This window comes from Scardinius erythrophthalmus (assembly GCF_964197995.2).
Source record: "Scardinius erythrophthalmus genome assembly, chromosome: 1".
NCBI lineage: Eukaryota > Metazoa > Chordata > Actinopteri > Cypriniformes > Leuciscidae > Scardinius > Scardinius erythrophthalmus.
In genome coordinates this window covers 51,271,886-51,296,890 of record NC_138221.1, presented here as the reverse complement: position 1 = coordinate 51,296,890, position 25,005 = coordinate 51,271,886, and the positions used below count along the sequence as shown (strand labels likewise).

The window sequence follows — 25,005 nt, the reverse complement described above, 5'->3', positions numbered from 1 at the left end:
ACACGCATTAATACAGGAACTAATTCAAGGCAGCAGAATCGATGTGTCACCTAAGATCGGTATTAGACTAGTGATGCCTAACTGGAGCCAAAATGGCAGCGTTGTTTTATTTTCAAACATCATCTGTACTCGAGTGACTAAATCAACCAGGCATCTAATCGTTTATAACATTTCCATTACCTTAAGATAACATTTCCATTATCTTCACAAGTTCGTTCGTCTTGAGCATGTTTGTTCCATGTCGTCTTTAAGAGAACAGCGGGTGTGTGAATGACACAAGAACCGGCCCGTTTCGTCTGGGTAAGTAGAAACAATTTAAATGAGTAGCGCGACAAATATGCTTTACTGCGCGCGGCGTCAGTTAATACTTTGTTCCACATTTTTCTGCGGTTTTGAAACAATGTTGCCAAAACCCGCCCATATGATAGAGAAAACAGGGCAGTGCGCCAGTCGTAGCTGTCAACTATACTGTGACAGTGTTTTCAATTGTGTTTAACCGTTATTAGTTTTAAATACGCAGTAGTTATCATACTGGACTGCTGTTTTTCTGGATAATTGCAGTGTCCGCCCATGTTCACCCTATATTCCCACTATATATCAGCTTGATGAGAATAGAAATTATTAATAAAAATGAGAAGCGTGTTATAAAAGGGACGTTATAGCCTAGAATACGTTATAGCATTTGAATGTTAGAAAAAAAAAACATTTAATGAATAATAAACAATTTACGATGTGCACAAATTATCATGCTGTAAACGGCTGTATAAAGTGTTTTCAAATGCTGTCATTTTGATATGCTATATCTCTTATTTCAATGGTTGTTGGTAGGCTAGTTGGACTACAATGCTATATATGTATCATTATTTGTAATGGGCTTTGTGTTTTTCAGTGTTTTCCACCCCATTCTCTATTGTCGACAATGAGAGATCCCCTACAATAGTTGTTGCAAATGAAAATGGAGGATATGTCTCTGTCAGGCCTGGATAACACCAAGCTAGAGGTAAATGATTACAGAGAATGGGTCTCATTTATGAAACGCATGCAGAACAGTATATTTTTTTGTTATTCTAAAAACTAAATTCCTCAATAAAAAATTTCAGAAGAATGTTTTAATGCAGGCTCACCAGTAAAATTCACATTGTCAGAGACAAAGTTTTAATGTGTGTGCGCTTTAGCCCAGGCCCCAAAAGTAGTCTGTGTCATAAGAAATATGATTTCATATGATCAGTTTAACTCGTATGATTTAACTTCTCTTTTTTTTTTTTTTTTTTTAGGCCTTGGCTCATGACGTTTACTCTGACCTAGTGGAAGATGCCTGTTTAGGGCTGTGCTTTGAGGTGCACAGGGCAGTCAAACAGGGCTATTTCTTCCTGGATGACACAGACCAAGAAAGTATGAAGGATTTCGGTTAGTCAATCACAGTGTAACACAAAAATACACTAATTCTTTATTCCTAAAGCCTGGGATGCATGCTTTTGAAATTTGTCTCAACTATACTGTATGCTTTCATATTGATATAGAAATAGTGGATCAGCCAGGTGTAGACATCTTCGGTCAGGTGTACAACCAGTGGAAGAATAAGGAGTGCGTGTGTCCCAACTGCAGCCGGAGTATCGCGGCCTCTCGCTTTGCTCCTCATCTGGAGAAGTGTCTCGGGATGGGCCGCAACAGCAGCCGAATAGCCAACCGCAGGTCAATGGACTGTGAAGTCACACTATTTAGCTCACTTATACACTTATACATGTGAACTAACGTGGGGGTGGGGGTGGGGTTGTGGGGGGGGGGCACATTTCTAACACGTGGAGTTTCTGTCAGATGGAGAGATTTTATTGTTCCCTGAGGGAAATTTCTAGTGAAAGTTTCAAAGCATTGAAGACTGTTGTTCTGCTCTTTTTACAGAATAGCCAGCAGCAACAACACAAGCAAGTCAGAAAGTGATCAGGAGGACAATGACGATATCAATGACAACGACTGGTCCTATGGTTCAGAAAAGAAAGGTGAGCTCATCCAGTCTGTCTTTCTTTTTTTCCCCTCACTTCCCACACCGCGTTTTGCCTCCAAATGTGCCCCATTGTTTTATTTAATTTAATGAAGCCTTGATTTCAATAATCACTAATAACAGTTTATTAACCTCTTATTTTCACAGCCAAGAAGAGAAAGTCAGAAAAGGTATACAACTTTTTTTGAGACGTGCACTTGTTAGAAATGCAAGCCAAATATTCTAAATTATTAATTTTGTATGTTTGTAAATGTAACAAAATATATATAATAATTAAATATTGAAAATGGTATTAAAATAAATCTTTGTGTATCTTAGAATCCAAACTCTCCCAGGAGATCCAAATCCCTAAAGCACAAGAATGGTGGGTTTTATTCTGATTGAACTTAGCAGTTGTTTGTCCACCTAGTGCACTGTTTGACAGACGTCAGGCTTCACTTGAACATGTTACAAGTGTCTTTTTGTCTCACTGCAGGAGAGCTCAGCAGTAGTGTAAATCCAGACCTGTACAAGGTGAGATGGTTAGCTAAAGTATTTTAACATGTATAACTTTGGTCATTGCTTACACGGTTGCATTAATAACTGTAGTATTACAGCAAATATTGTTTCACCTTCCCACTCATGTAGTATAACTACAGCTCTGGCATCAGTTATGAGACTTTGGGACCCGAGGAGCTGCGATCCATACTGACCACGGTAAGCAGCTCATTCTTAGACTATTTACCATACAATATTTTTTTCTTCCAAGATAATAAATAAATGCTAACAAAAATGTAAATAATAATACTTTCCAAAGTAGATGCTCATCAGTTACCTACACATTGTGTTGAGGCTTACAAATAAAAGTCATATAATTAACACATCCTTTAATTATTAATTACAGTGGAAATAAATTCAAATTTCAAATGAAAAAATTCATTCTTAAATATAAGTGACTAATTTTGTTTATTTATGTAGTATCATATCTTCTATTTCGACTATTGACATTTTTTTCCAACGTATAGCTTTTTCAGTTTATAATGCAGGTAAATTCAAATCTTTATTATGTTTTAAGAATATATACCTGACTAAATAATACTTGTTAAAGTTTTTTTGTGTTTTGTCAACCAAAATTATTTTATATGGATTCGGTGGTAAATTCTTGTAAAGTGTAATCAAACATTTAACTATATTAGACCAATAAGAAGGGCAATCAACTGATAGACCATTCACAGTTATTAGGATCAGCTGGTAAATGTGCCTATTTGACCATTATTTGACCACTTTTCAGAAGTGGTACCTATCTTCCCCCTTTTGTCATTTACAAAACCTGCCAAAATCTAATTTCAATGATTTTTGTATTTCATGATTTCAGTGATTTATTTATTTTTGTTAATTTTGTGTTAAATAAGTATTCAGCACACCATCTATATCAGCCACATTGGTCAACCACTACAGTTCCCCCCTTGCTAACAGGCCTTCTTTTTTCCTCAGCAATGTGGGGTTGTATCAGAGCACACAAAGAAGATGTGTACTCGGTAAGAATTCAATCCATATTTGTGAACTAATAACTAAAGGAAATCATAAAAAAAAAACATCTGGGATTTTTCTGCAGTCTTACAAATGCACACTGTGGTACACTCAGTCTACTGACATTTAGAGCTTCTTTCCATTACCTTATTGACTATGAAAGAGCAGTCACCAAGTATGTCTTTCCTTGGCCAGCAGAAAAAGTAAGTATTTTTCCACAGCAGGCATATATTATGAGGAATAAAAACTTGCTGCTGAAGGCCGAAACATCTGAGAAACCAGTTTAGGAGATTTAAGGGCTTTGCACATGCTTAAACCTGGGTTAAAGTCTTTTTAAAACTCAGTGTTAACACTGCTTGAATTAAGCTACATTTAGATGTAGAACTGTTTATAGCTTCTTCTTTTTTTACTTGAGTTCCTACGAACATATTTGGATAACAAAAAAGAGTAGAAGACTGATTTAATTAGTCATTGAAAAAAAATCATTAACGGTAAATAAATGAATAAAATGAAATCCTTTTGAAGTGAGTCATTCCTCTAATGAATCCTGTGTCATGTGATCAGAAGTACGGTGAACAGGTACAGTCAGGGAGACAATTTTTCACTGTTAAGTTTTGAGAATGTGTTATGTATTAGTGTGTGTGTGTGTGTGTGTGCTGCTTTAGAGCCAAAGATTGATTGTGCATGTGATGTGTGAACACATGATCATTTCCATTTACACAAATGAAAAAGATCATGTTATGTTGGGACTGATTTTAAGGAACACAACTGGCAACTCCATATAAACCCCAATTTTTTGATTGGTGTCCACTTTTTTTAGTTTTCTTACCCGTGTCATTTGATTTGGCCTCTCTTATTTTAAAATGTATAATTGAAATAATCGGTCTCCATTACAATTGGACATAAGAGTACACCGTTTCCCAATTGGACGGTCATAGGTTGTTTCAAAGCACTGCCTGTTTTTACGAAGCAAGAGACTTTTTGAGCATCAGCCAGCACTGAAACCCCTTTTCCTTATTGCTAATATCTAACCCTAGAGCCTCTTTTGAATCCTGCTGCTGGTGTTCACCTAGTCTCTCGCACCGTCATTGTCTCTGGTGCAGTGCGTAATGCCACGTTGTGTCCTGGCAGGTCCCAGCGGTGTCCCCAGCACACGGACGAACAGAGGAGGGCAGTCAGGGTCTTCCTCCTTGGGCCGTCCGCGTGAGTTTCACCCCTTTTCCCAAACCTGACCTCACCCTGACAGAAAAGAATCAATGTACCCACCTGCTTTCCTTTCCTTCCCTCTCTTAATATAGCTCTTTTCCATCCAGCTCGTGATACGTTTTTAGCAGCTGTCCAAACAAAATAGTGAAAAACGAATTGGTCCTAGTATTGAGACCTGAGGCACATCAGCTTAGTCTGCTGTGATTTTTTGTCTTGTTATGTGTGTTGTGAAGGGTAACATTTTACAATGAGGTTTTATTTTTTAACGTTAGTTAATTACATTAGTTAATATCAACTAAAAATGAATAATACAAAAATGTATTAACCTTAGTTATTGTAAAGTTCAGCATTTACTAATGCTTATTTTAAAATCAAAAGTTGTATCTGTTAATATTAGTTAATGCATTGTGAACTAGACTGGACTACACTACACAACAAGATTTTGGCCCTGATTTGCATTCTGGAGGAGTCAACATTAGTTGAGGAAAGCCAGTGTGACTGCAGATTTTGGGCCGTCAAAGTTGACAGATTTCACAGAAAATAAATAATTCTAATAAATGTAAAAAAAAAACAAAGTACTGCTCATTGTTAATTCATGTTAGCTAATGCATTAGCTAATATTAACAAATGAGACCTTATCTTAAAGTGTTACCACCGCAGTGATTTTATCCATAGTTATGTTCAGTTTAAATGATGACCTGCTCAAGCTTTGTTTTCCTTTTTCATGAAAAAGCCCAATTTTACTAGTCATCTTCATGCATTAACTCAGCATAATATTGCCATAACCTCACGCTTTTGTGGACTCATTTACAGTAATGCACATCACAGATTCTGTCATCAAGAGCAAGTTAGAAAAAGTTCTTTAGCTTCACAATTTGAACAATTATTCAATGTGCAGTTTTAACCTGTAGAATAATGGGTGACAAAGGAAACTATGTCGGATCATCAGCAAATGTCTCTTTAGTTTCAGATCTTTTGGTTGTTTCTTTTAACTGGGGTTCTTGGTAAACCATTTCCTTGTTCAGCATTTGGTATTCATATCCTGCTTCCCGTTTGATAGATCGACACTACCCAACTCTGATACAATTTTGGAAAACGATAGCTATGATGCCCCTGATGGCCAGCTCATCATGTCCCGTCTGCAGTGGGACGGCTCCTCTGATATCTCGCCATCAGACTCTGCATCTTCGAAAGCTAGTGAGTTTTTCAAAAATGCTTTTAAAAACAACATGCTCTTATATTTGACCCTTTTTCTTTTTCACTCATTCGCCGTCTCATTCTCAGGCACCAATAACTCTGAATCTAAGAGACCTAAGAAAAAGAAGAAGCCCAGCACGCTGTCTCTGACTTCTGGTGGAGGTGCAGGAGAGAGGGACAAAGGGCAGGAGCGAGAGAGAGGAGACAGAGAGAGAGTTGCAGGCGGCGGGAGCGGTAGCGGTAGCAGCAGCTCCCAGAATGTACTGGGCTTGTCCAGTCGTAAAAAGCGACCAAAACTGCCAGTTCCTCCAGCCCCCAGCATATACGATGACCTGAACTAATGAAACTTGCACACACTTACACACATATTTTCTGATAATGACTGACTTGATCTCTGGTTTGCACCATTTCAAGGTACATGAACGAGACAAGACACACTCACTGTTGAACGTGTGTGTAAGAGAGGAAAGGTCTGGGCGGCATTTCAGGCATTTGTTTCTGGGGCAAATGAGAACATTTGTTACGGCACAGTGTTGCACAGTGAAAAGTGAGTGTTTTTGTGACTAAATGTGATTTTTGTATGTGGATGTGAGTTGGAGTGAGAATTTATTTAATTTTTTCATTTTGCTATGCGGGTCACTGTCATTGTGGTATTGCATACTCCTGTCTGTATGTATACATGAGATTTGGGTTTACAGTGACACATGAAAATGTGCCATGGTGTGCATGGGTGAATGGGTTGTTGCAAATATTTTGTCCCTGGTGGCTCATGTAATACAGTCGGTTAATCTGTGCAATGTCCTCTACTGGTTTTAAAGGGTGTCTTTTCATCATATTGTCTTGCTAATGTTACTGCAACCTATTGATCTCAGCGGCTTTCTGCTAATACTCATACTCTCTTAACAATGTCTTGCTAAATAATGGACTTGTATAGTGCTATGATAGCTTTCTGCCAAATCTGTGGATGCACAATCTTTTGCCTTTTGTGTTTCTTTTGAAGTTTGTTGTCATTGCTAATTTTTCTTGTTTGATACTACTCTATTTATTTAGTCTGCCCTGTGAATGTTTTTATAATCATGGCTTTTTGATCGAACATATGCATTTTCTTGGATTACAACGTGTAAATGGCCGAAAAGTTTGTGATCTTGGAGCACTTACGTTAGATATGTTAGATGTCAGCTTGTTTTGTTTGAAATATGTTTGGGTAAAGTTTTTTTTTTTTGTCAGAAATGCAAATAGTAATTGAAGATGCACTTAAAATGGATCAAATCCAGCCCATATAGACGCCTTGTCGTTTTTTTGGTAAAGTTTTATTTTTGTCACTGAGCTGTTTGTGAATTTTGTTGCTTTAAGTTTAAATAACCTGAGAGCTTTCTACGAGTGGGAATGGAAATGTCTGCATGATGGAGGAGAAAACAAAGCATGGTACAACTTACACAGGATATGCCATTGCTGTGGGTGGATGTTTCTTCTGTTATGCTGAGTTATTGCTCTCTCTCTCTCAATGGACTGTAGTATCTCTGTAATAGTCTAAATAAATGTCTCAGGTTTCACAATTTCTTTTCCTTTGTTCTCACAATCATTCTTAAAGAGATTCTGTCATCACTTACTGACAATCATGAAACCAAACCTTGTATGACTTTCTTTTATGACTTTTACCAGCAGCCATGTCACCCTGTAGCCCAAGACTGGTTGCCTAAGGAAGCTAAGCAGGGTTGAGCCTGGTCAGTACCTGGATGGGAGACCTCCTGGGAAAACTAGGTAGCTGTAGGAAGAGGTGTTAGCGAGGCCAGCAGGGGGTGCTTATTCTCTGGTCTGTGTGTGTCCTAACGCCCCAGTGTAGTGACAGGGACACTATACTCTTAACAAGCACCGTCCTTCAGATGAGATGTTAAACCAAGGTCCTGACTCTGTCCCAGGATGTCCTTAAAAAGAGTAGGGGTTTATACCTGGCCTCTTGGCCAAATTTGCCCATTGGCCTCTGTCTAGCATCATGGCCTCCTAATCATCCCCATATATATATATAAAACAATTATTATTCTATGGAAGATATTCTATCAAACTATATTTTGAGAAATGTATTCTTTTTCCATAGACTGGAAATCAATGGGCTCGAAAATTGGTCAGTGTTTTGCTGAAGAAAGCATTGGACCCATACGGGGATTTTCCCTTAAAGCCTCATCATGGAATTATGGATGGTGTTAATTGTGTGTGTGGATAAGACAACTTTAACACAACAACTTTTTTTTTTTTTTCAAAGATAAGCTATTTTATTCTGAATTACTGCATCAAAGCAAAAACAAAATGCATTTTAATTAAAGAGGTGCTGGTTGTCTGTTAAAGCAAGGGTGAGAATACATAGACCAGTTTTCCCCTTAAACCATTTTGGGGTTTCCCCAATTTCTGACAATACTGAGAAAAAGTGTGACCCATTCATACGAGAACCATCATATTGTCAGAGAGTTTTAAGGTTCCTCCATAACTCTCGTGATTTATCTACAGTAAATACATTGCTTATATACAGATTTCACACAGGACAAGAAATGATTTGCTTTGTTATCAGTCACATATGAATTGCCTATTAATGCAGAGAGTTTTCTATAGACTATTTAGACTAAAACGGTCCAGATGCTTCTGTGTTGCTTGCATGTAAAATCTTCAAGTATGAAACTCCTAATTGATTACTATGAGTTGTAACTAGCAGCAGACATGCTGAACCAGACTGTCATGTAAAAACAAGTTTGAAATAAATACAGATTTCAGTATACCTGGCAAAAGAAAAGAAAAACATCCTTCAATCACAAACATCAAAAATCAGATGAGTAAATCAAAAAGGAAATTAATGTCTCACAACGTCTGCTAACTGATACATCACATCTGTTGTTGTTATTTGTGCAATAAGACTGATCATATGACTTCTTTTTCTACAACAGATGATAGTGGTGCTAATACCGGTGAAGATGAGACACATTAAGTGATAAAAACCATCAGCTGACTGCAATTCCTCTAAAATAAAAGCCCGGTCAGACATGGGACCCTAACTTCTCTTAACACAGAGAAGCTACACTTTAGGCTGAGATTAAATAATTATAAAGCTATTTTTTTTTCCTCCAAGAAGCTAAATTATACAGCAGTGTTGCTGCTCACAAAGCTGAAAGCACAAGCAGACACTCTCACCCCACACACGACTTCAGTCGTCTAAATGGCACCAGAACCCTCGAGGGCTCCCTGAGAACTTTCTCGGCTACCACTGACTGCTTATTTTCACGTCCTGTCGCTTCGTCTTCCTAATATTGGCATAATTCGTCCTCTCATCGACTGTGCATGCCGAAGATGAGGAAGCTAAAGAAGACCGTGACCCCGACCAAAGAGATGGTGGCCGGGGCAGTGAACAGCTGGCGGTAGTTGATTCGGAAGTACCAGACCACGGCAAGCAGCACCACGAACACGGGGATCACCAGGCTTCCTGTGCTGAGAGCCAGGCCGGCCGACCGCAGCCCTCCGCTGAGCATGGAGCCTCTCCCGGCTCGAGGGTTCTCCTCTGCGGCCGCCTCACGCAGCGCCTGGGCTTGAGAGATGTGACAGTGCAGCACGCTGTTATGGGTGATGTTGAGGGACAGGAGAGAGCGCTGGGGGTCCTGCAACAGCTGGCCCTGGTAGATGAGCTTAATCTGATGTTCACGGCCAGAGAAGTACTTACTGAGAGAAAGAGAGGGAGAGAAATCATTGAGTGAAAAACAAGATGCTCTGTTTGTGCAGTTGAGCAACATGTTTATTGAGTTTGCAATCTCATACTGTCTTGTGACTTGCAAGCGTAATAGTATTAAAACAGACAATTGTATTTTTTTTATTTGTAGCAAAAACTTTAATACAGCTGAGTAAGATGGTCATGTGGACTACTCATGTGCGAAACAATGCATAAAGAATTTTTATAACAATAAATGTTTAACAAAATGTAAACATTTAAAATTACACCACTACTACTGTTGAAATGTTTTGAGTCAGTAAGATCAAGACATTAATAATGTTACAAAACAATCTTGAACTTTCAATTCCTCAAAGAATTCTGAAATAAATACATCATGGTTTCCACAAAAACGTTAAGCAGCACAACTGTTTTCAACATTGATATTAAAGAGGAAATGTTTCTTGAGCAGCAAATCATCACATTAGAATGATTTCTGAAGGATCATGTGACACTGAAGACTGGAGGATTGACGCTGAAATTTCAGCTTTGCATCACAGGAATAAAATACAGTTACACAGAAATTATTTATTTAAATTTTAATAATATTTTACAATATTATGTTCTCTTACTGTATCTTTAGGCAAATACATGTAGCCTTGGTGTGGATAAGAAACATCTTTCAAAAAAAAAAACATTTAATTACTCAGTAATAGCTAGATAGTTTGGGACCAAATGTTGGTTTGTAGATATTAATCAACTTACATTTAAAGAAAAACCTTCACCAGCTTGATTAAGCTTGATTTCCCCCCCAAAATCCATTCAACTAATCAATTCCAAATTCTGTTTCAGCTATTCATTTGCATCATCATTTAAAAAAATGTAATTAAAATGGATCGTGGCTGTTTGGTTGAAATGATGGCTTCTAAAAATACCCCTTTTCTTTCATTTCAGTGGAAATCCATAAAAATCAAGGTATATACTGAATATCATAATACAGCTGAGAGACTGAGCATAGCGATTTCTCCCATTCATACGCAAGATCATGACTAGGATATTTTCTCACTCCTTCCTGTGTGTGTGTGTGTGTGTGTGTGTGTGTGTTTGACTCACCTCTTCAGCACTCCAACAGTGTCCTGCGGTCTGAGCACTGCCAGCTCCTCAGTGTCATTTAGAAACTTCAGTCTCACCGTGATGCTGGTGGCCTCGTCCTCGGACTCCTCTTCCAACCCCTCTTCATTTTCATCATCTTGAACATAGCTCACTTTCTTCCTCCCACCCTGAATATCCAGCAGCTCTTCTCCAGGCACATCATCTCCCCCATCCGTCCGGCCCTCTCCCTCTTCTTGTTTCTCCTCCTCTGTGGGCTCCTCGTCCGGCTGCTCGCTGGGCTCTGAGCTGGGAGGGGAGCTTGCATAACTGTCGTGACCCCCGAGGCCAATGAGGGAGGCGTGAGCGCCAACGGTAAGAATGGTCCCCAGAATGTGATCTCCACGGTCAGCCACGTGGGTAGACAGCCAGGCAAGAACCACGGCCAGGAACAGGACGACCACACCACCCAAAGCCGTAGCCTCCTCCCCAAGCCCGTCAAGCACAGTTAGAGCACACACCGCCATCCCAGCCCCTCTCTACCTGAGCACACAGGTAAGAGAAAGATCAAGTCAACATAAAACGCATTCACAAGCCATTTTACTTCTGTAATGTGACATATTTCTACGTTAAATAGGATATTCGACAATACAAAATACTGTTACAATACATTATCCAATCAGATAACAGGGCTCAGTGATGTCATCCAAACAGGAAGGATGTATCAGAGACAAACAATAATACCAGGAAAGTGTATTAAGAAAGCAAATAGTCAAATAGAATTTCATGTTGAGTTTAAAGAAGACTTCTTAGTCTTGGTGAACTACTTGAAACTGATAGAAACATCTACAGTAGTGTGTTGCGTGGACCGTAAAGATCCTTAACTCTGTTACGTTACCTAACATTAAGCGACACACTTCTTAACTGCATTAGACAATAAGCCCGGTGACACAAAGTACTGAGTGTCATATACTTTTATTTGAAACAGTAAACACAAATGTGGTACTGCATTAAAACTATAATTTCCCTCTTTTATGTTATGTTATATATTAGCTCATTAGTTTGAAACACACTGTTATCAGACCTTCGTTTAGATGTTCGCTAGCGGTTTCGCTAAAGCCATGAACCTTTAACAAACATTCACTGTTAACGTTACACATTTAATGTCGCCCACATTGAATAAAACAGACTTACAGTCTATATTAAACACAAATGAGACGAAAAACGAGCATAAAATATATTTAATATAAAAGAAAAAGATCTTTGTTTTGTCTGTCAGGAAGGGAAGGCAGCTAATCATGTAGCGGTGATATAGGGCGACCTTGATTCGCGAGTTTTAACAGAATACTTGTCCTCTAAACATATATTACAGCACATTTACCTTCTCCTACTTCAGATCATTCTGGATCGACGCTGTTTTAATCCCTACGCCAGTTGAAAGACGCAACACTTCGCATAGAAATAAATAAACACACGTACAATCTCACGCGCAAGCGCACAGCAGCTGACGCTCAGCCTCAGTCAGAGTAGGGAGGTCACGTGATTGGTAAAACATTCAGTGATTTTGTGAAACCAAAGTCTGCTCTTTGGTGAAAACAACGTAATGCTCAGCATCTCACTTCTACCTTAAATAAATAAGTAAATAAATAAAACAAAACAAAAAATGTACAAACCCACTTGTGTAATGGGGAAAATCACAAGGTTTCAGGGTTGCATGCAAATTCTGGGACAGATATACATTTTATGTTTGGGTATTTAAAATATTTCTGCACAATTAATTATTGAAAAATATGTTGTGGGGCAGTTCTTTGTCAGGAGCTTTAGTGTGTTGTTGTTTTAGTGTGTGTGGTTTACAATAAATGAAGAGCAATAACTGTTTATAGATTTTGATACACCATCAAAGCTGCAATAACACATTCAGTTAGTGCTGGATAGCCATTGGCACATATTCAAGCACTATCCATCGATCAATAAAATAATCACTTTATTTTAATCACTATCAATATTACATTTGCACTGCCTCGTTTCTGTCTTTCAGGTCACAGTGGGCCTCTTAGTTTGAGGCCTCTGCTCTGAAAGCCAGAGACTCCACTGGTCCATAATCCATCCTTGAATTAGCTTCTGTTGTTGAGAGGTGTCTAGGGATATGAAACCATCAGACAGACATCAATTTATAACAATGTATTCATTTATTACAGATGATAAATATAGTTTGTAAAAAAGAAAGAAAGAAAGAAACGTTCAGTCCACTGTTTCCAGTCAGCTATTTTTTTGTTTCTCTAAGAGTGGAGCTCAGCTGAGCTGTCCATCATTATGCAGCAGTAGATAGTCTTTTAAAGTGCTGGGGATGTCGAGCTGGACTATTGCGAAGTGACACAGTGGCCCCAGGTGGTGACGCAGCGCACAGCGGCAGAGGTGCTGAAGAGAGCGAGGCTGACCGCTCATCCGTCTGACCACATCGAAGAAAGACTGATGCTCCTGACAGTACAATACATGTTGTTTCATTAGGATATTAGTTTCTGAATGTCAGTCTCTCTCTCTCTCTCTCTCTCTCTCTCTCTCTCTCTCTCACACACACACACACACACACACACACACACACACACGCACACGCACACGCACACGCACACGCACACACACACACACACACACACACGCACGCACGCACACACGCACACCTTAAAAATTTTAGGTTCAGTATTTAAGAAAGAAAGAAAGAAAGAAAGAAAGAAAGAAAGAAAGAAAGAAAGAAAGAAAGAAAGAAAGAAAGAAAGAAAGAAAGAAAGAAAGAAAGAAAGAAAGAAAGAAAGAAAGAAAGAAACACTTTTATTCTACAAGGAAACATTAAAATGACCAAAAAAGACATTTACCATTTCCTAATTAAATAAAAGTATTAGTACAATCATCATATTAGTATCCACAATAGTATTCAATAATATAAAGAAATCTTTGAGAATTAAATCATCATATTAGAATGATTTCGGAATGTGATTTATTTTCTCTGTATTGAGAGAGACCTTCAGTCGTTCCTCTGGTATGTCCTCTAACCACTCCTCACATGCTGGGACGACCGCATAGCAATTCAGCATTACCTCCAAAGTGGCAGGAGAGAGGAGGCAGAGTTTCAGCATCTGAGATTCACACACGCAGATAAATAAAATAAGGATTCGTACCAAAGGGTAGGTAGTGGGCAGGTTAAAGGTTGTAGGACACACAACAATCTGCACTTACTCTAGGGGAGCACGGCTGTGCTCCATAGTTAAGAAGAGACTGGGCCACAACCTCTGGCTGCTGGTCTGGGGAATCCTCTACTACCTGGCAAAACAGAGAGAGAGAAGGACTCAACCATCAGCTTCACACTTAATTCTTCCAGATCAGACCTTCCCTTCCTTTACATCTCTATCCCATCATCATCCCACCTGCAGCAGGCAGTCCATGGGTGTGTATCCGGCACAGTTAGCTATGTCCGCGCGAGCCCCATGTTCCAGCAGCAGTTTAACAATGCGGGGACAACAGTTTCCACAGGCATTATGCAGGGCCGTGTGCTTTTTCCTCCCAGCAGTCTGCGCGTCGGCCCCGGCTGCTAGCAGCTTCTGGACAATACGCAGATACCGTCCTGCATCTGCGGGCCTCTCCGCCCCAGCGCAGGCTGCATTCAAGGGTGTCTCCCCCTCTTGGGTCTGAGCCGTCACGTCCCCTCCGTAGGACAGGAAGAGCTCCACGTGGTCCTCTAGACCTCTCCTGCAGGCCACGTGAAGGGGGGTGAGACATGAGTCACGCTGGGCCACGTTCACCAACGCACCACTGGTCACCAAGTGCTCAGCACACCTGCAGGCCAGATAAGAGTGTGACTGATGTCTTTATTACTGTGCGCAAGAGGTGAAATAAGAAATATGTCAATTTCATTCCAGCACGGTATGACGGTATGCAGTATAAATCACCTTTGTTGTACGGAAAACAAAAGCTCTGACATCCTGCATAAGATCTCCTTTTGTGTTTTACAACAGAAAGACAATAATACAGGTCAGAATGATATGAGACTGAGTAAATGGAGGCATTTTCATTTTTGGTTGAATTATACAGTACCGTTCAAAAGTTTGGGGTTGTGAGATTTTTTAATGTTTTTTAAAAGTCTCTTCTCCTCACCAAGACTGCATTTATTTGACCAAAAATACATTAGACAAGTGAGATATTGTGAAATATTATTACATTTTAAAATAACAGTTTTCTATTTGAATATATATAAAAAAAAATCCTGTGATGCAAAGTTGAATTTTCAGAATCTTCAACGTCACATGATTTTTCCAAAATTATTCTGATATGCTGATTTGGTCCTCAAGAAACATTTCTTATTATTATCAATGTTGAAAACAGTTCTGCTGCTAATTATATGTTACAGGATTCTTTGATGAAAAACAAAAACAGTTCAAAATAACAACATTTATTTAAGATAAAGATTAGTGCTGTCAAAACGATTAATCACGATTAATCGGATCTAACATAAAATGTGTAAATATATTATATACTGTATTTACAAACTTTTATGTTAGATCCGATAAAATCGTGATTAATCGATTTGACAGCACTAATAAACATCTTTTGTTCCATTATAATTGTCTTTACTGTCACTTTTTGATCAGTTTAATGCATCCTCAGTGAAAAAAATATTTAAAACAAACTTTTGGACTTGTGTGTTTTGTGGAAACCTTGATAAACAGAAATAGACACATGATGTATGAAATAGAAGTCTTTTGTAACATTATAAATGCTACAAAACTCAAGTTCTTATCAATCTAATGCATCCTTGCTGAATATTTGTTTTTACCTTTTACCTTTTTTTTTACCTTTTTTACCAAACCTTTAAATGGTAGAGTACCTCATAAAGTCTTAGAAGCAATTCAAAATCGTGTCACCATAATGTTTATTAATTAATTTAGTTTGTATGTTTTTATTGATTACTTTTCACATCTTGTTATATCTTCATCTGACCATATTCAGGCCTACTCACTGATATGTTTCCGCTGCATTGCAGAGATGCAGTGGGGCATTGCCGTCGACAGCGAGCAGGTCAGGGTCAGCCCCGTGGTCTAAGAGCAGGCGCACACAGATGTGATGGCCCCCAGAACAGGCATCATGTAAAGCTGTGCGACCGCCTGGGTCTGCATCCACCTCTGCTCCCCTGAACAGCAGCTCCTCGACACAGCCAGAGTGGCCCCTGCTGGCAGCCAGACGCAGTGCAGACGTCTGCTTTATTTTTGAGATGAGAGTCCACATTCCTGCAACAGAATGAGACGAGTGAATTTACCCAAATACCCCTGAACGTATGTGCTTGTGTGTGTTAAAGGGTCCTACCCATCTCCGGGGCCCACGCCATCTCCTCATGTACGGTCTCCATCAGTGCATTCACCATGCCTGGCTCTTTGAGGACGGCATACACTCCCTTCATATCTCCACACATGAAGGTATTGTGGATGGCTGGGTCTCGGCACTGTATTTGGGGTGGGGGAGCACGGACCGTCTGGATCCTCTCGTTTCCATGTCGGAGTCTGGGGGCGGCAGGCAGAGGACGTCTTGTCATTGCCCTCCTGTGTGCCAGTGCCCGCCTGGCATCCTCCCAGTCCTGAAGCTCCTGATCCAGCCTTAAGGAGCGCAGAGAAGCAGAACTGAAAGGAAAGGTGTCCCGGGACATCCCAACAAGAGTGTTTGTGCTTAGAAGTGTCCCAGAGTAGTATACCTGGAACAAAAGAGTATAGGCACAGTAGCCTTGTGCTGTTAGTGTTTAGGCCTACTAGTAACTGCACATAGGAGTGTTTATAAAGCAGCATGGCTCAATAGTTCAGTAGCCTACCCAGTAAGTTGTAAAAGTGCTTTTGTTTATGTATATGTGGAACAGACTTAGATATTAAATTAATAACTAGCTCTGACAGTCTACAACAGCTGAGAACAGTGTGAATGGTAAGGTCTTCCTACCTTGAACGCACTTCAAGTTCCTCCTGCATAGTCTGCACTTCAATAACCTATGATAAAGTTGCGGAAAACATCTGTTTGATATGGAATAGACTATGCTTATAATATTTGCAATTTCTCTTAATGAAACGACCGCATGTCCTTGCACGAACGAAGCTGCCTGTCACAAGATATTGTTGACCTGACACACGGTGGAGCTCTAGCTATTAATAGACTAGAATGTGAGCAAATGTGTTCCTGCACTAGCACGGTATCGCCTGTAGGTGGCGCTTCAAATGATATCACTTCAGGTGTCCTATGTAAAGCACGCACTTACTGGGCCAGATCAATTTGAGGTGTAATTATGGTTCTTGAAAATTCAATACTTAATCACTGCAAACTATGTTATGCATTTATCATAATAATAGCCTACTAATGTAACTGTATAAAACTGAATTGCTCTTAAAATAACCTAATTTTATTTTATTATTATATAAAAAAGAATACCCATTTTATCTAGCCGTTCACTTTTTATCTACCCATAGCTAAACCTTTTTTAATAATTTAAGTTGATTTTCTGAGGCTTTAAATAGCAGGATAAGACATACATGGGACAACTTAACAAATATATTAAATAAATAAATTGCTAAAAATATATAATAAATAACAAATACATAAAATGAGGTACACAACTTTTGCTCGTGACATCACGGTTTCCATGCGGCTCAAGTCATAAATACAATTCCTGGTCTTCTGCCTTTTTACTTTCACTTTTATTTTTCATGTAAACGACGCCTCGCACGAAATTAGAAAAAGAGCAAACCCTTCATGCAAAAGATGAATAAAGCGACGAAATGTTGATATTGAGACACATAGGTGATAAAACAACATTATCTTTACTCATTTGTAAAAACGACAGTGTAATCGCGACATTGGTCACCGACTCTGTTGTTAGTTACACTTCCTTTGTGCTCGAGCTCCGACGTACAAAACGCTGGACTGGACAACGACTTTCCCCCCGTTCGCTTATTATAATGAGGAAGGTATAGTGACTGACTTAGCTGGGAAATATTTTACGGTACGGCTATGCATCTGCTCAAATAGCTTGTGTGGTGACGCATAATAATCATACCGCCCTTAACCACTTTTGTTTACTTAAAATCAGTGTTTATAGGTGGCAACCCTGAAGGATGGCAGAGGAAAACCGTGCGGTGTGCGTTTACGGTTTGCCAACAGACGTGGATCATGAACGTCTGCGGGACAAACTACTGATTCACTTTCTACGCGAGAGGAACGGAGGAGGAGAGGTCACGTCAGTCACTATCATCGGTCGGACACCTCTGCGTGCCCTTGTCACATTTGAGCAGAGTAGAGGTCAGTGGTTATTAGGACTGCTGTTAAACATCACTGTACATTGTGTAAATAGATTAATGAATGGATATTGATCAAAATAACTAGGGAAGAGTGGGGTGCCACTTTAGATAAAAGAATAAAATGCTTCAGGTCGGGGGAAAGGAAATGATGAGATACTTCTTTCATATTTCTATGGACATGGACCATGTCCATAGAAATATGAAAGAAGTATCTCATCATTTCCAATTTTTTTTCTATTTATGTCAAAAGTCTTACAAGTAAAATTTTCAGAATATTTAAATGTAGTAAAACTATATAGCCTATATATATATATATATATATATATATATATATATATATATTTAACACTTTTCTATTTTTACGGTAAAACACCCCGTGTTAAATTAACATTGCCAGTGTTTATATAATCCATGCAGATTACATAAACACTGGCAGTGTTAATTTAACACTGGGAATCCCCCCCAAAAAAATCCTTGAATAATTGGACAAAACAATTGATTTATTTAAGCAATATGTGAAAATAATCCTCAACATGCAGAGTTACAATGAAAACATTAAGGGTTATATGGCCCAATTTACCCCACAACTACCATTTTGGAAAAATGTTAATAATTCATGGCTATTCTTAAGCAAAATAATTTACATGTTTTTTATATACACTCTGGGAATTTACAGCATATTTACAGCAATTTACAGATTTTGGAATTACAGCATCTGATTTACATGTTGTGTCTGGATATGTTTGCGTTGATATGCTACTTATTTTACCTGCCAAGTAAAACATTTTTTAATAAATTTAAAAAATGTATTTAGTTTTTAGCATAAAATTCTGACACATCTTACCCCACTCTTTATATTTCTGGTACATGCATTGAATTTCAGTGCATTCAGAAGTTATTTCCAGAGTAGCTGATCATGGAAAAAATTCAAAGTGCACTGATTGGCAGCCAGACGACTGGCATATTCCTAATGAAGTCTCTGGCTCTTGCTAGCTGATTGTTCTGCCAAGGCAACATTTTAGTTGTGCAGTCAGTTTGCTAATAAAGTGTATGTGTGGGGGGTGAGCAAGTTGTGAGGGGGTATACTTTATGTACTGTCAAGCCTGATTAAAGGCAGTGAGTTTTCAATGTGCTTGTGTGTTCGTCTTGCAGCAGAGTCTCATTAGTGAGTATCAGTCTCTTTGGTGAGAAAAGGAGAAAATGAGAATTGATGCTTTTATAAATCAAACATTATGAAAAATTAACTTCCATCTGTGTGTGCAAACATCTCATTTTGTGTGTAAACTGCTGAGCCAGCTTTTACCTGTCAAATGAGACTGATCCTTTCTTTCTGGTTTAATTTAGTGATCCAGAGTGTACTTCGTCATCATCCTCACATTTTAGAGCTGGACGGCATTAAATATGAACTCTCCCTGGGTCTCCCATGCCAAGAGCCCCTGAGTCTGAATAAGGTTTGCTGACAGAATAAGCAAGATTAGACAGTGCTTTTTAAAAAAAATAAAAGTTCCATTTCCCAAACTAATGTAAGCAAGTATTCATTTTGTTTTGACACTGATGTTCTTGTACTCCTTTAGGTGATCCTCGATATGACTGTGACTATAGATTGCAGTCAGCTTCCTCGGGGTGCAGACACTCTGAATGTACTGCGTAGTGAGTTTTCAGGTCTACGTATGCAACGTGGCTTATCACAGCATACGTGCACCTTGCAAGGCAAATATTCCGACTTTCAAGGCGCTTTTCCTCATATGCAGATGCTATTTTATCATCACCTTTCAAGAGCCGAATATCCTAATTTTAGTGGAGACAGCGGTCAAGGTCCAGAGACCAGGGAAGACCTTGCAAGTGTGAAGAAATGGGCCAGCTTTGCATCTCAGTCACCAGGCCTTCATGCAGGAGGCCTCAGCTCCGTATCCACCGTGGATTTTGGACAAGAGCACTACGGGCTGCAAGATACCAATGAAGCTCTCACTGAACGCAGTACTCAGACTAAGAAAAGCAAAATGGAGGAGAAAGCAGAGTGCAGGATAGATGAAGCTGATTTGGAAGATCTTTCGATTATCATGGAAGCTGATGTGTTTGCATACCTGCAGAGCATTAAAGAGTACAAGTATATACTGCGTCATCACGGAGTGCAAGTGGTCCACGTTACATCCGAGGGAATCACCACCCTGTACCTGCAATCAGAGGTCCCGACCGGATCAGATGTTAAACAAAACATGCGGCAAGCCCATAAGGAGCTGAAGCAGCTTTATCAACAGCAAGAGGGTTGTCTGCGGAAAGACCAGGTTAAAAAGAGTTCCCTTTACATGCCAGACGGACTGACCATAGCATTAAAAAATGTGCAGTTAGTACTGCCTAATGTTCTGTTTAGCTATGACCAGGACACCATTTATATAGTTGGAGAAAAAAGTGAGGTATCTCAGGCCAAACAAATGCTACTACTTGGGGTGGAGAAAAGCGTGATGGGGAGCTTGACAGAAATGGCATCCTCTTCCAGTTCTGCTTCAGCATCCCCTGAATACTTAGAGAGAGAGCAACAGGTTAAGAGAAAAAGTGAAGTACATACTCCGGTGCCCCCTAAACTGATTGGCTCTAGCACTGAAAGAAAAGGGGATGTTGGGAATACAAAAGAATACAAACTGGCGGCTCGGTTTAAGAGCTCTGGGCTACTTGGTAGGGAGGAGATGGGTGGAGACATAAGGAGTCTTACCGCTAAAATGGACATGCAAATGTTAGACCCAAACTCTAAATCAGCACCACCCACTAAGTCTTCACTTGGCACCGCAGGCTTACTCGGTAATGAACAGACAGGGGAAGGAACTGAAACATTCAGGATGACAAGTCCAAGCTCTACAGGAGAGGATGTCCTGTTTAAAAACCAAGACCCGTTATCTGCGAATACATTTGGTGGATCCTCCTTCAGCACATACAAGGCCAAACCAACTACTCCTGCTGGACTCACTTCAACATTTACCACAGGAGTCAAAGCTTCAAGTATGAAAGCCCTATCAGCCAGTAATACCGCAGTGAAGACAGCTGCTCCCTCCTCTACATCAGTGCCCACTTCCAAATCCTCTTTAAGGAGGGCCAATAGTTTCTCTGGTCGGCCGTACCTAAGAGAGCAAGTGCAAAATAACCAGATTACAGTTGAGCCAATGATTAACGCACATGCTCATCAAAGAGCAAGATCCAATAGCATCAGTAGTGGAAGACCTAGTGAAGATTGTCCGATTACTACAGTGGCAGCAGAACTTACTGTGTCTTCTCTAATGTGGACCTATATGAAGGAGGCTTATTACAACCAACTGGACAGCATGAAATCTGACTTGCAAATGTCAGAGAAACAAGCAGGCAAAAGTGAGATGAGCGTGACACTGGAGGGCACAGATTCATCGAAGGTCGGAGAAAGTCATCGGCAGCTTCAGAATCTAGTGGCTATGGTGGCCAGTGACTTTAGCTTTCAGGAGGTACGTTTGGCAGAGCTTGGTGTGGTTGAAAAAGATAAACTGTTTGAAACCTGCTGCTTGAACGTACAGTCACGTTTTCGCAAGGTCATCTTGCATACCACAAAGAGCAGCATTTTCTTTCTTGGCCCAAAATCGCTTTGCTCTCAAGCCAGTGATATATTTAAGGTTGTATTTTCTGGGCAAAAGTCTCATTCCTTATTACAGATGAAGACCTTCCAGGAGGATGTAGATCAAGGAGCAACCAAGGCGTTTTTGAGCATACAATCAACAAAAGCTGATCACTTTAAATCTGATCAAAGTGTAAAGCTGTGTTCTTTACAGGATACAAGTCAAGCGGTTCAGTCTAACAGCAGTGGCAAGAGTAGAGTTAAATCAACCAAACAGAAATCGGCTACATTGGAAAGGTTGGAGAACCCTAGTTCTATGATGGATGAAGTAAGCAAGATAAACTCCCTTAGCCAAATATCTAATGCCAGAGAAAACACAACAGAACCAAAAATTGATGGGCCAACTTCTTTACCACTTGAAGCACACAAAAAACAAGATGCCGCAATGACTTTGAAACAGACTTACCTGCTGTCCCATACCCCTTCAGAGAAATGCGTGTGCGGAGCGATCGGTAAAAATGTGATACGGACCACCTGTGGTGTCATCCTTTGCTGTGACTGCCTACTACTTCATTCATACTGCCGAGTGTGTGGAAAAGAGGGGATGTACTCTCAGAAGAAGGTGCTGGGGGAACCAGTGCAAAGTTATGGCTCAAAGGATATACGGCAGGAATATCAGGCTCAAGAGCAACATTCAGAACACGAGGACATCAAAGAACAAAAGGGCATCCAAGGAACTATGACATGTGCAGAGATGAATTTGAGCCTTCCAGGCTATACAAAATACACTACGGCCAAGATCACGTACTGCATACCTGATGGCATACAAGGGGTATTCGCTTATATACATTTTATTTAGTAAAGCATCCTAGCTTACAATTGTGAAAAATGCTAAATATTATTTAAATATAATAAAATATATCACCTTGTAATTTCCATGTTTTGCACATCTCTTCTAGGATAAGGATCCCTATCCTGGGTCACCATTCAAAGGTGGTAAATTTGAGGCTTATCTGCCACTCGACCCAAAGGGACAGAGTTTATTGCCCTCCCTGAAAAAGGCATTTCATCAAGGGCTTACTTTTACTATTAGTTCAAGCAAGAAGGCCTGTGGTGGAGATGCAAAAGTGAACTGGGGCAAGAAGATCCCTCACAAGACCAGCATGGAGGGAGGGAAGAGTAGGTGAGTCCAGATGCTAAGCTAAACAAACGCTATTCTCTAATTACTTCTGTTTTTCTAATATCATTTTAGCAAGAATGTGTTAGTGCTAATAGTCATCTTTGACACATGTATGTTTGTCCAACTACTATAGGCCTCTCAGTGCAAACAAACAAGCATCTCCTTTGTAGTAGAGAGCAGCTATTTTTGATTAATTAATAATAATCTGTTAGGAATGAACACAAATGAAGTATATGGCTCTGACAGGATATCCATGATGGCATGGTTAAAACATGTGCTAATACTCAGACATTGCCAGTTGAGTTGATCAGGGTCAGTAAGGGTTGTGCATCATTCAGAATTGAATGTAGAATGCTTTTTCAAATCCAGTTAAATTCCTGAACTTAAATCAAGGTAGCAACAAGGAATCAGAATTCTAATTTGAATATGAATATAAAGTTTTTGGAATTTCAAATACAAAGAGATTTTGGAATTTCAAAGCCTTTAGGAAAGTTTTGAAAATAGTTTAAAAAGCCGTTATAGCCGTGAAGCGTAACTAGACATCTAGTTTATATATTTATCACTATTCATCTAATAGATTGAAGAATTTCCACTTTCCAATTTCCAATTCAACTTTTGTTTGTTTGTGTGCAGAAATGGATATCCAGACTCTACATTCCTTACTCTCTTGTCTGAGGCACTGGTGGCTCATGGGATTGAAGGAACAGCTGCAATCAGTCAAGATCAAGCCAAATCCTGACCTTGACAATAACACAAATCAGAAGACCACAAATACTTATTGTGTATTACTTATTTTCATATAGAAATGTAAATTTAAAAAATGTGATCGTGAAAGACTGCTTAATTATTGCTAGTATTTTGTATTTTGGCTAGTAAAGTATTTTGGCTAACAATAATTTGTGTTTTTGTACTTTTTGTAATCATTTTAGAGTGTCATTGTCATGTTATAATCATTGTACCTTATCAGTAATGCTCAATATAATGTTCTGTATATTCTGAATCTGTTGAGCATGCTTTTTAATAAAACTATGATCTTGTTTTAGAGATTCATTGTTACTCGTCCTTCATCCGCCTAGTTAATCTCTCATCTGTTTCCTCAAATTGTCTCACTTACTTGGGTTTTTATCTCTGGTATTAATGCTAAATCTCTGCAATTTTGAATCTGTGTATGATTTTGTTGTAAAACCATAAGGAAGGCGCATAATAATCTGTAATTGATTTTGAGTAAGCTGTATGCTAACTAGATTTTTGTTGCTGCCATAATGCTACGGCATTATGGGTAATGCTAAGGCATTCCCTTGATTTTAGGGTTATTAGGTTATAGGGTGTTCTGAATAATTGCTATGTGTTTATATGGCCTTGTACAAAAAAAAAATACAATAATATTGTATTTTGAATGCACATATGGCTCATATGTCTGTAGGCTGAATAAAATGTTTTCCACATGAATTTTTACTGTACATTAAAAAGTACATATGAATAAAATCTTCTCAAAATTTCCCTTGTTCCTTCTTTCCACTGCACAAAAACGCTGCAACATTCCTGCACGTTCAGGAATCTGAGCAACAGGGTCATATTCCCTTTCTCTCTCCTTTTCTTTGAATCTGTCCTTAGTGTTATAACAGAGACTGGAGATTGACTCAGTAGCAGCTCAGCTCCGCAGGCGCAGACCATCTGGATATTACACAGGCTGCAACCAGAAGCGACAGGGTTTAGAGAGGCTTGTTCTCAAACAAAACACTGACTGCTATAGTGACCAGGACATTTAAAGAGCTTTCTAATTTCACACTCAACTATTATGCTGAATGTAGAGTCTATCTTCAATAGAACTAAATCCCACAGGGCATTTTGAAGCCAGTGTTGAGCTCTCATCATTCCTTCTGGAATTTGGCTGAAATTGTTACTTGCATACATCACCCTTTCCACACATATAGGGCAGATATTTGCGTGCAAGTCTGTTTCTGACACTAATGTAAAATTAAAACAGGTAATCGTGAGATACAATTGTGAAATATAAAGTTGCAATTATGAAAAAAAAAAACACAAAACACAAAATAAAACAAACTTATGGAGTAACATTTATGAGACATAAAGTCAAATTTACAGGCAAACCAAAAAGTCAAAATTACCCTTTTCTAGCTCAAATTGAGCTTCCATATGTGAAATGGTGGAAGAGGCATTTTTACCAGGAGATGAGCATCCTACGGAGAATTAAACATGCAGCTCATTTTACCCAATTTCATTATC

General features: G+C 39.2%; 4 protein-coding genes across 8 annotated transcripts; 2 read left to right on the top strand and 2 right to left on the bottom strand.

The window, feature by feature from the left end:
* Positions 1-37: 37 nt before the first annotated feature.
* atxn7l3a (ataxin 7 like 3a) lies at positions 38-7,471 on the top strand. 5 transcript variants are annotated; one of them, XM_081349629.1, is made up of 13 exons: positions 38-300; positions 890-1,000; positions 1,275-1,407; positions 1,521-1,692; positions 1,900-1,997; positions 2,147-2,169; positions 2,318-2,363; positions 2,475-2,512; positions 2,627-2,695; positions 3,473-3,516; positions 4,640-4,711; positions 5,775-5,911; positions 5,999-7,471. In XM_081349629.1, exons 2-13 carry the CDS (start codon positions 950-952, stop codon positions 6,250-6,252), a joined length of 1,137 nt encoding a protein of 378 aa, XP_081205755.1. In that variant the 5' UTR covers positions 38-300; positions 890-949; the 3' UTR covers positions 6,253-7,471. The 5 variants fall into 5 exon arrangements, with proteins under 5 accessions (XP_081205755.1, XP_081205758.1, XP_081205757.1 ...); XM_081349630.1 differs by having other exon boundaries at positions 70-300; positions 1,275-1,392; XM_081349632.1 differs by lacking the exon at positions 4,640-4,711 and having other exon boundaries at positions 49-300; positions 1,275-1,392.
* A 631-nt stretch (positions 7,472-8,102) lies between these two features.
* tmub2 (transmembrane and ubiquitin-like domain containing 2) lies at positions 8,103-12,208 on the bottom strand. Its single transcript, XM_081367502.1, has 3 exons — positions 12,067-12,208; positions 10,710-11,228; positions 8,103-9,610 (listed from the first exon to the last, which is right to left on the bottom strand). Exons 2-3 carry the CDS (start codon positions 11,210-11,212, stop codon positions 9,223-9,225), a joined length of 891 nt encoding a protein of 296 aa, XP_081223628.1. The 5' UTR covers positions 11,213-11,228; positions 12,067-12,208; the 3' UTR covers positions 8,103-9,222.
* Positions 12,209-12,546: 338 nt separating this feature from the next.
* Positions 12,547-16,901, bottom strand: asb16 (ankyrin repeat and SOCS box containing 16). Its single transcript, XM_081376841.1, has 7 exons — positions 16,656-16,901; positions 16,038-16,419; positions 15,694-15,961; positions 14,105-14,513; positions 13,917-14,000; positions 13,703-13,816; positions 12,547-13,163 (listed from the first exon to the last, which is right to left on the bottom strand). The coding sequence occupies exons 2-7, from the start codon at positions 16,372-16,374 to the stop codon at positions 12,978-12,980; spliced, it is 1,398 nt and encodes a 465-aa protein (XP_081232967.1). The 5' UTR covers positions 16,375-16,419; positions 16,656-16,901; the 3' UTR covers positions 12,547-12,977.
* A 484-nt stretch (positions 16,902-17,385) lies between these two features.
* Positions 17,386-24,257, top strand: LOC308694617 (uncharacterized protein). Its single transcript, XM_081372231.1, has 6 exons — positions 17,386-17,709; positions 17,797-18,005; positions 19,349-19,455; positions 19,579-22,410; positions 22,538-22,761; positions 23,392-24,257. The coding sequence occupies exons 2-6, from the start codon at positions 17,822-17,824 to the stop codon at positions 23,495-23,497; spliced, it is 3,453 nt and encodes a 1,150-aa protein (XP_081228357.1). The 5' UTR covers positions 17,386-17,709; positions 17,797-17,821; the 3' UTR covers positions 23,498-24,257.
* The last annotated feature ends 748 nt before the right edge of the window (positions 24,258-25,005 follow it).

What these genes read in the sequence shown, in the direction of transcription:
- tmub2 (XM_081367502.1), bottom strand. Translation starts at nt 11,212, where the DNA reads ATGGCGGTGTGTGCTCTAACTGTGCTTGACGGGCTTGGGGAGGAGGCT. An exon ending in ACTGTTGGAGTGCTGAAGAG is followed by an intron (nt 9,611 to 10,709) that starts GTGAGTCAAACA and finishes TCTTTCTCTCAG; the next exon opens with TAAGTACTTCTCTGGCCGTG.
- atxn7l3a (XM_081349628.1), top strand. Translation starts at nt 950, where the DNA reads ATGAAAATGGAGGATATGTCTCTGTCAGGCCTGGATAACACCAAGCTA. An exon ending in TGGATAACACCAAGCTAGAG is followed by an intron (nt 1,001 to 1,274) that starts GTAAATGATTAC and finishes TTTTTTTTTTAG; the next exon opens with GCCTTGGCTCATGACGTTTA. An exon ending in TGCGATCCATACTGACCACG is followed by an intron (nt 2,696 to 3,472) that starts GTAAGCAGCTCA and finishes TTTTTTCCTCAG; the next exon opens with CAATGTGGGGTTGTATCAGA.
- LOC308694617 (XM_081372231.1), top strand. Translation starts at nt 17,822, where the DNA reads ATGGCAGAGGAAAACCGTGCGGTGTGCGTTTACGGTTTGCCAACAGAC. An exon ending in TACCTGATGGCATACAAGGG is followed by an intron (nt 22,411 to 22,537) that starts GTATTCGCTTAT and finishes CATCTCTTCTAG; the next exon opens with GATAAGGATCCCTATCCTGG. An exon ending in ATGGAGGGAGGGAAGAGTAG is followed by an intron (nt 22,762 to 23,391) that starts GTGAGTCCAGAT and finishes GTTTGTGTGCAG; the next exon opens with AAATGGATATCCAGACTCTA.
- asb16 (XM_081376841.1), bottom strand. Translation starts at nt 16,374, where the DNA reads ATGTCCCGGGACACCTTTCCTTTCAGTTCTGCTTCTCTGCGCTCCTTA. An exon ending in CCATGGACTGCCTGCTGCAG is followed by an intron (nt 14,001 to 14,104) that starts GTGGGATGATGA and finishes CTGTTTTGCCAG; the next exon opens with GTAGTAGAGGATTCCCCAGA. An exon ending in TACCAGAGGAACGACTGAAG is followed by an intron (nt 13,164 to 13,702) that starts GTCTCTCTCAAT and finishes TTGTACTGTCAG; the next exon opens with GAGCATCAGTCTTTCTTCGA.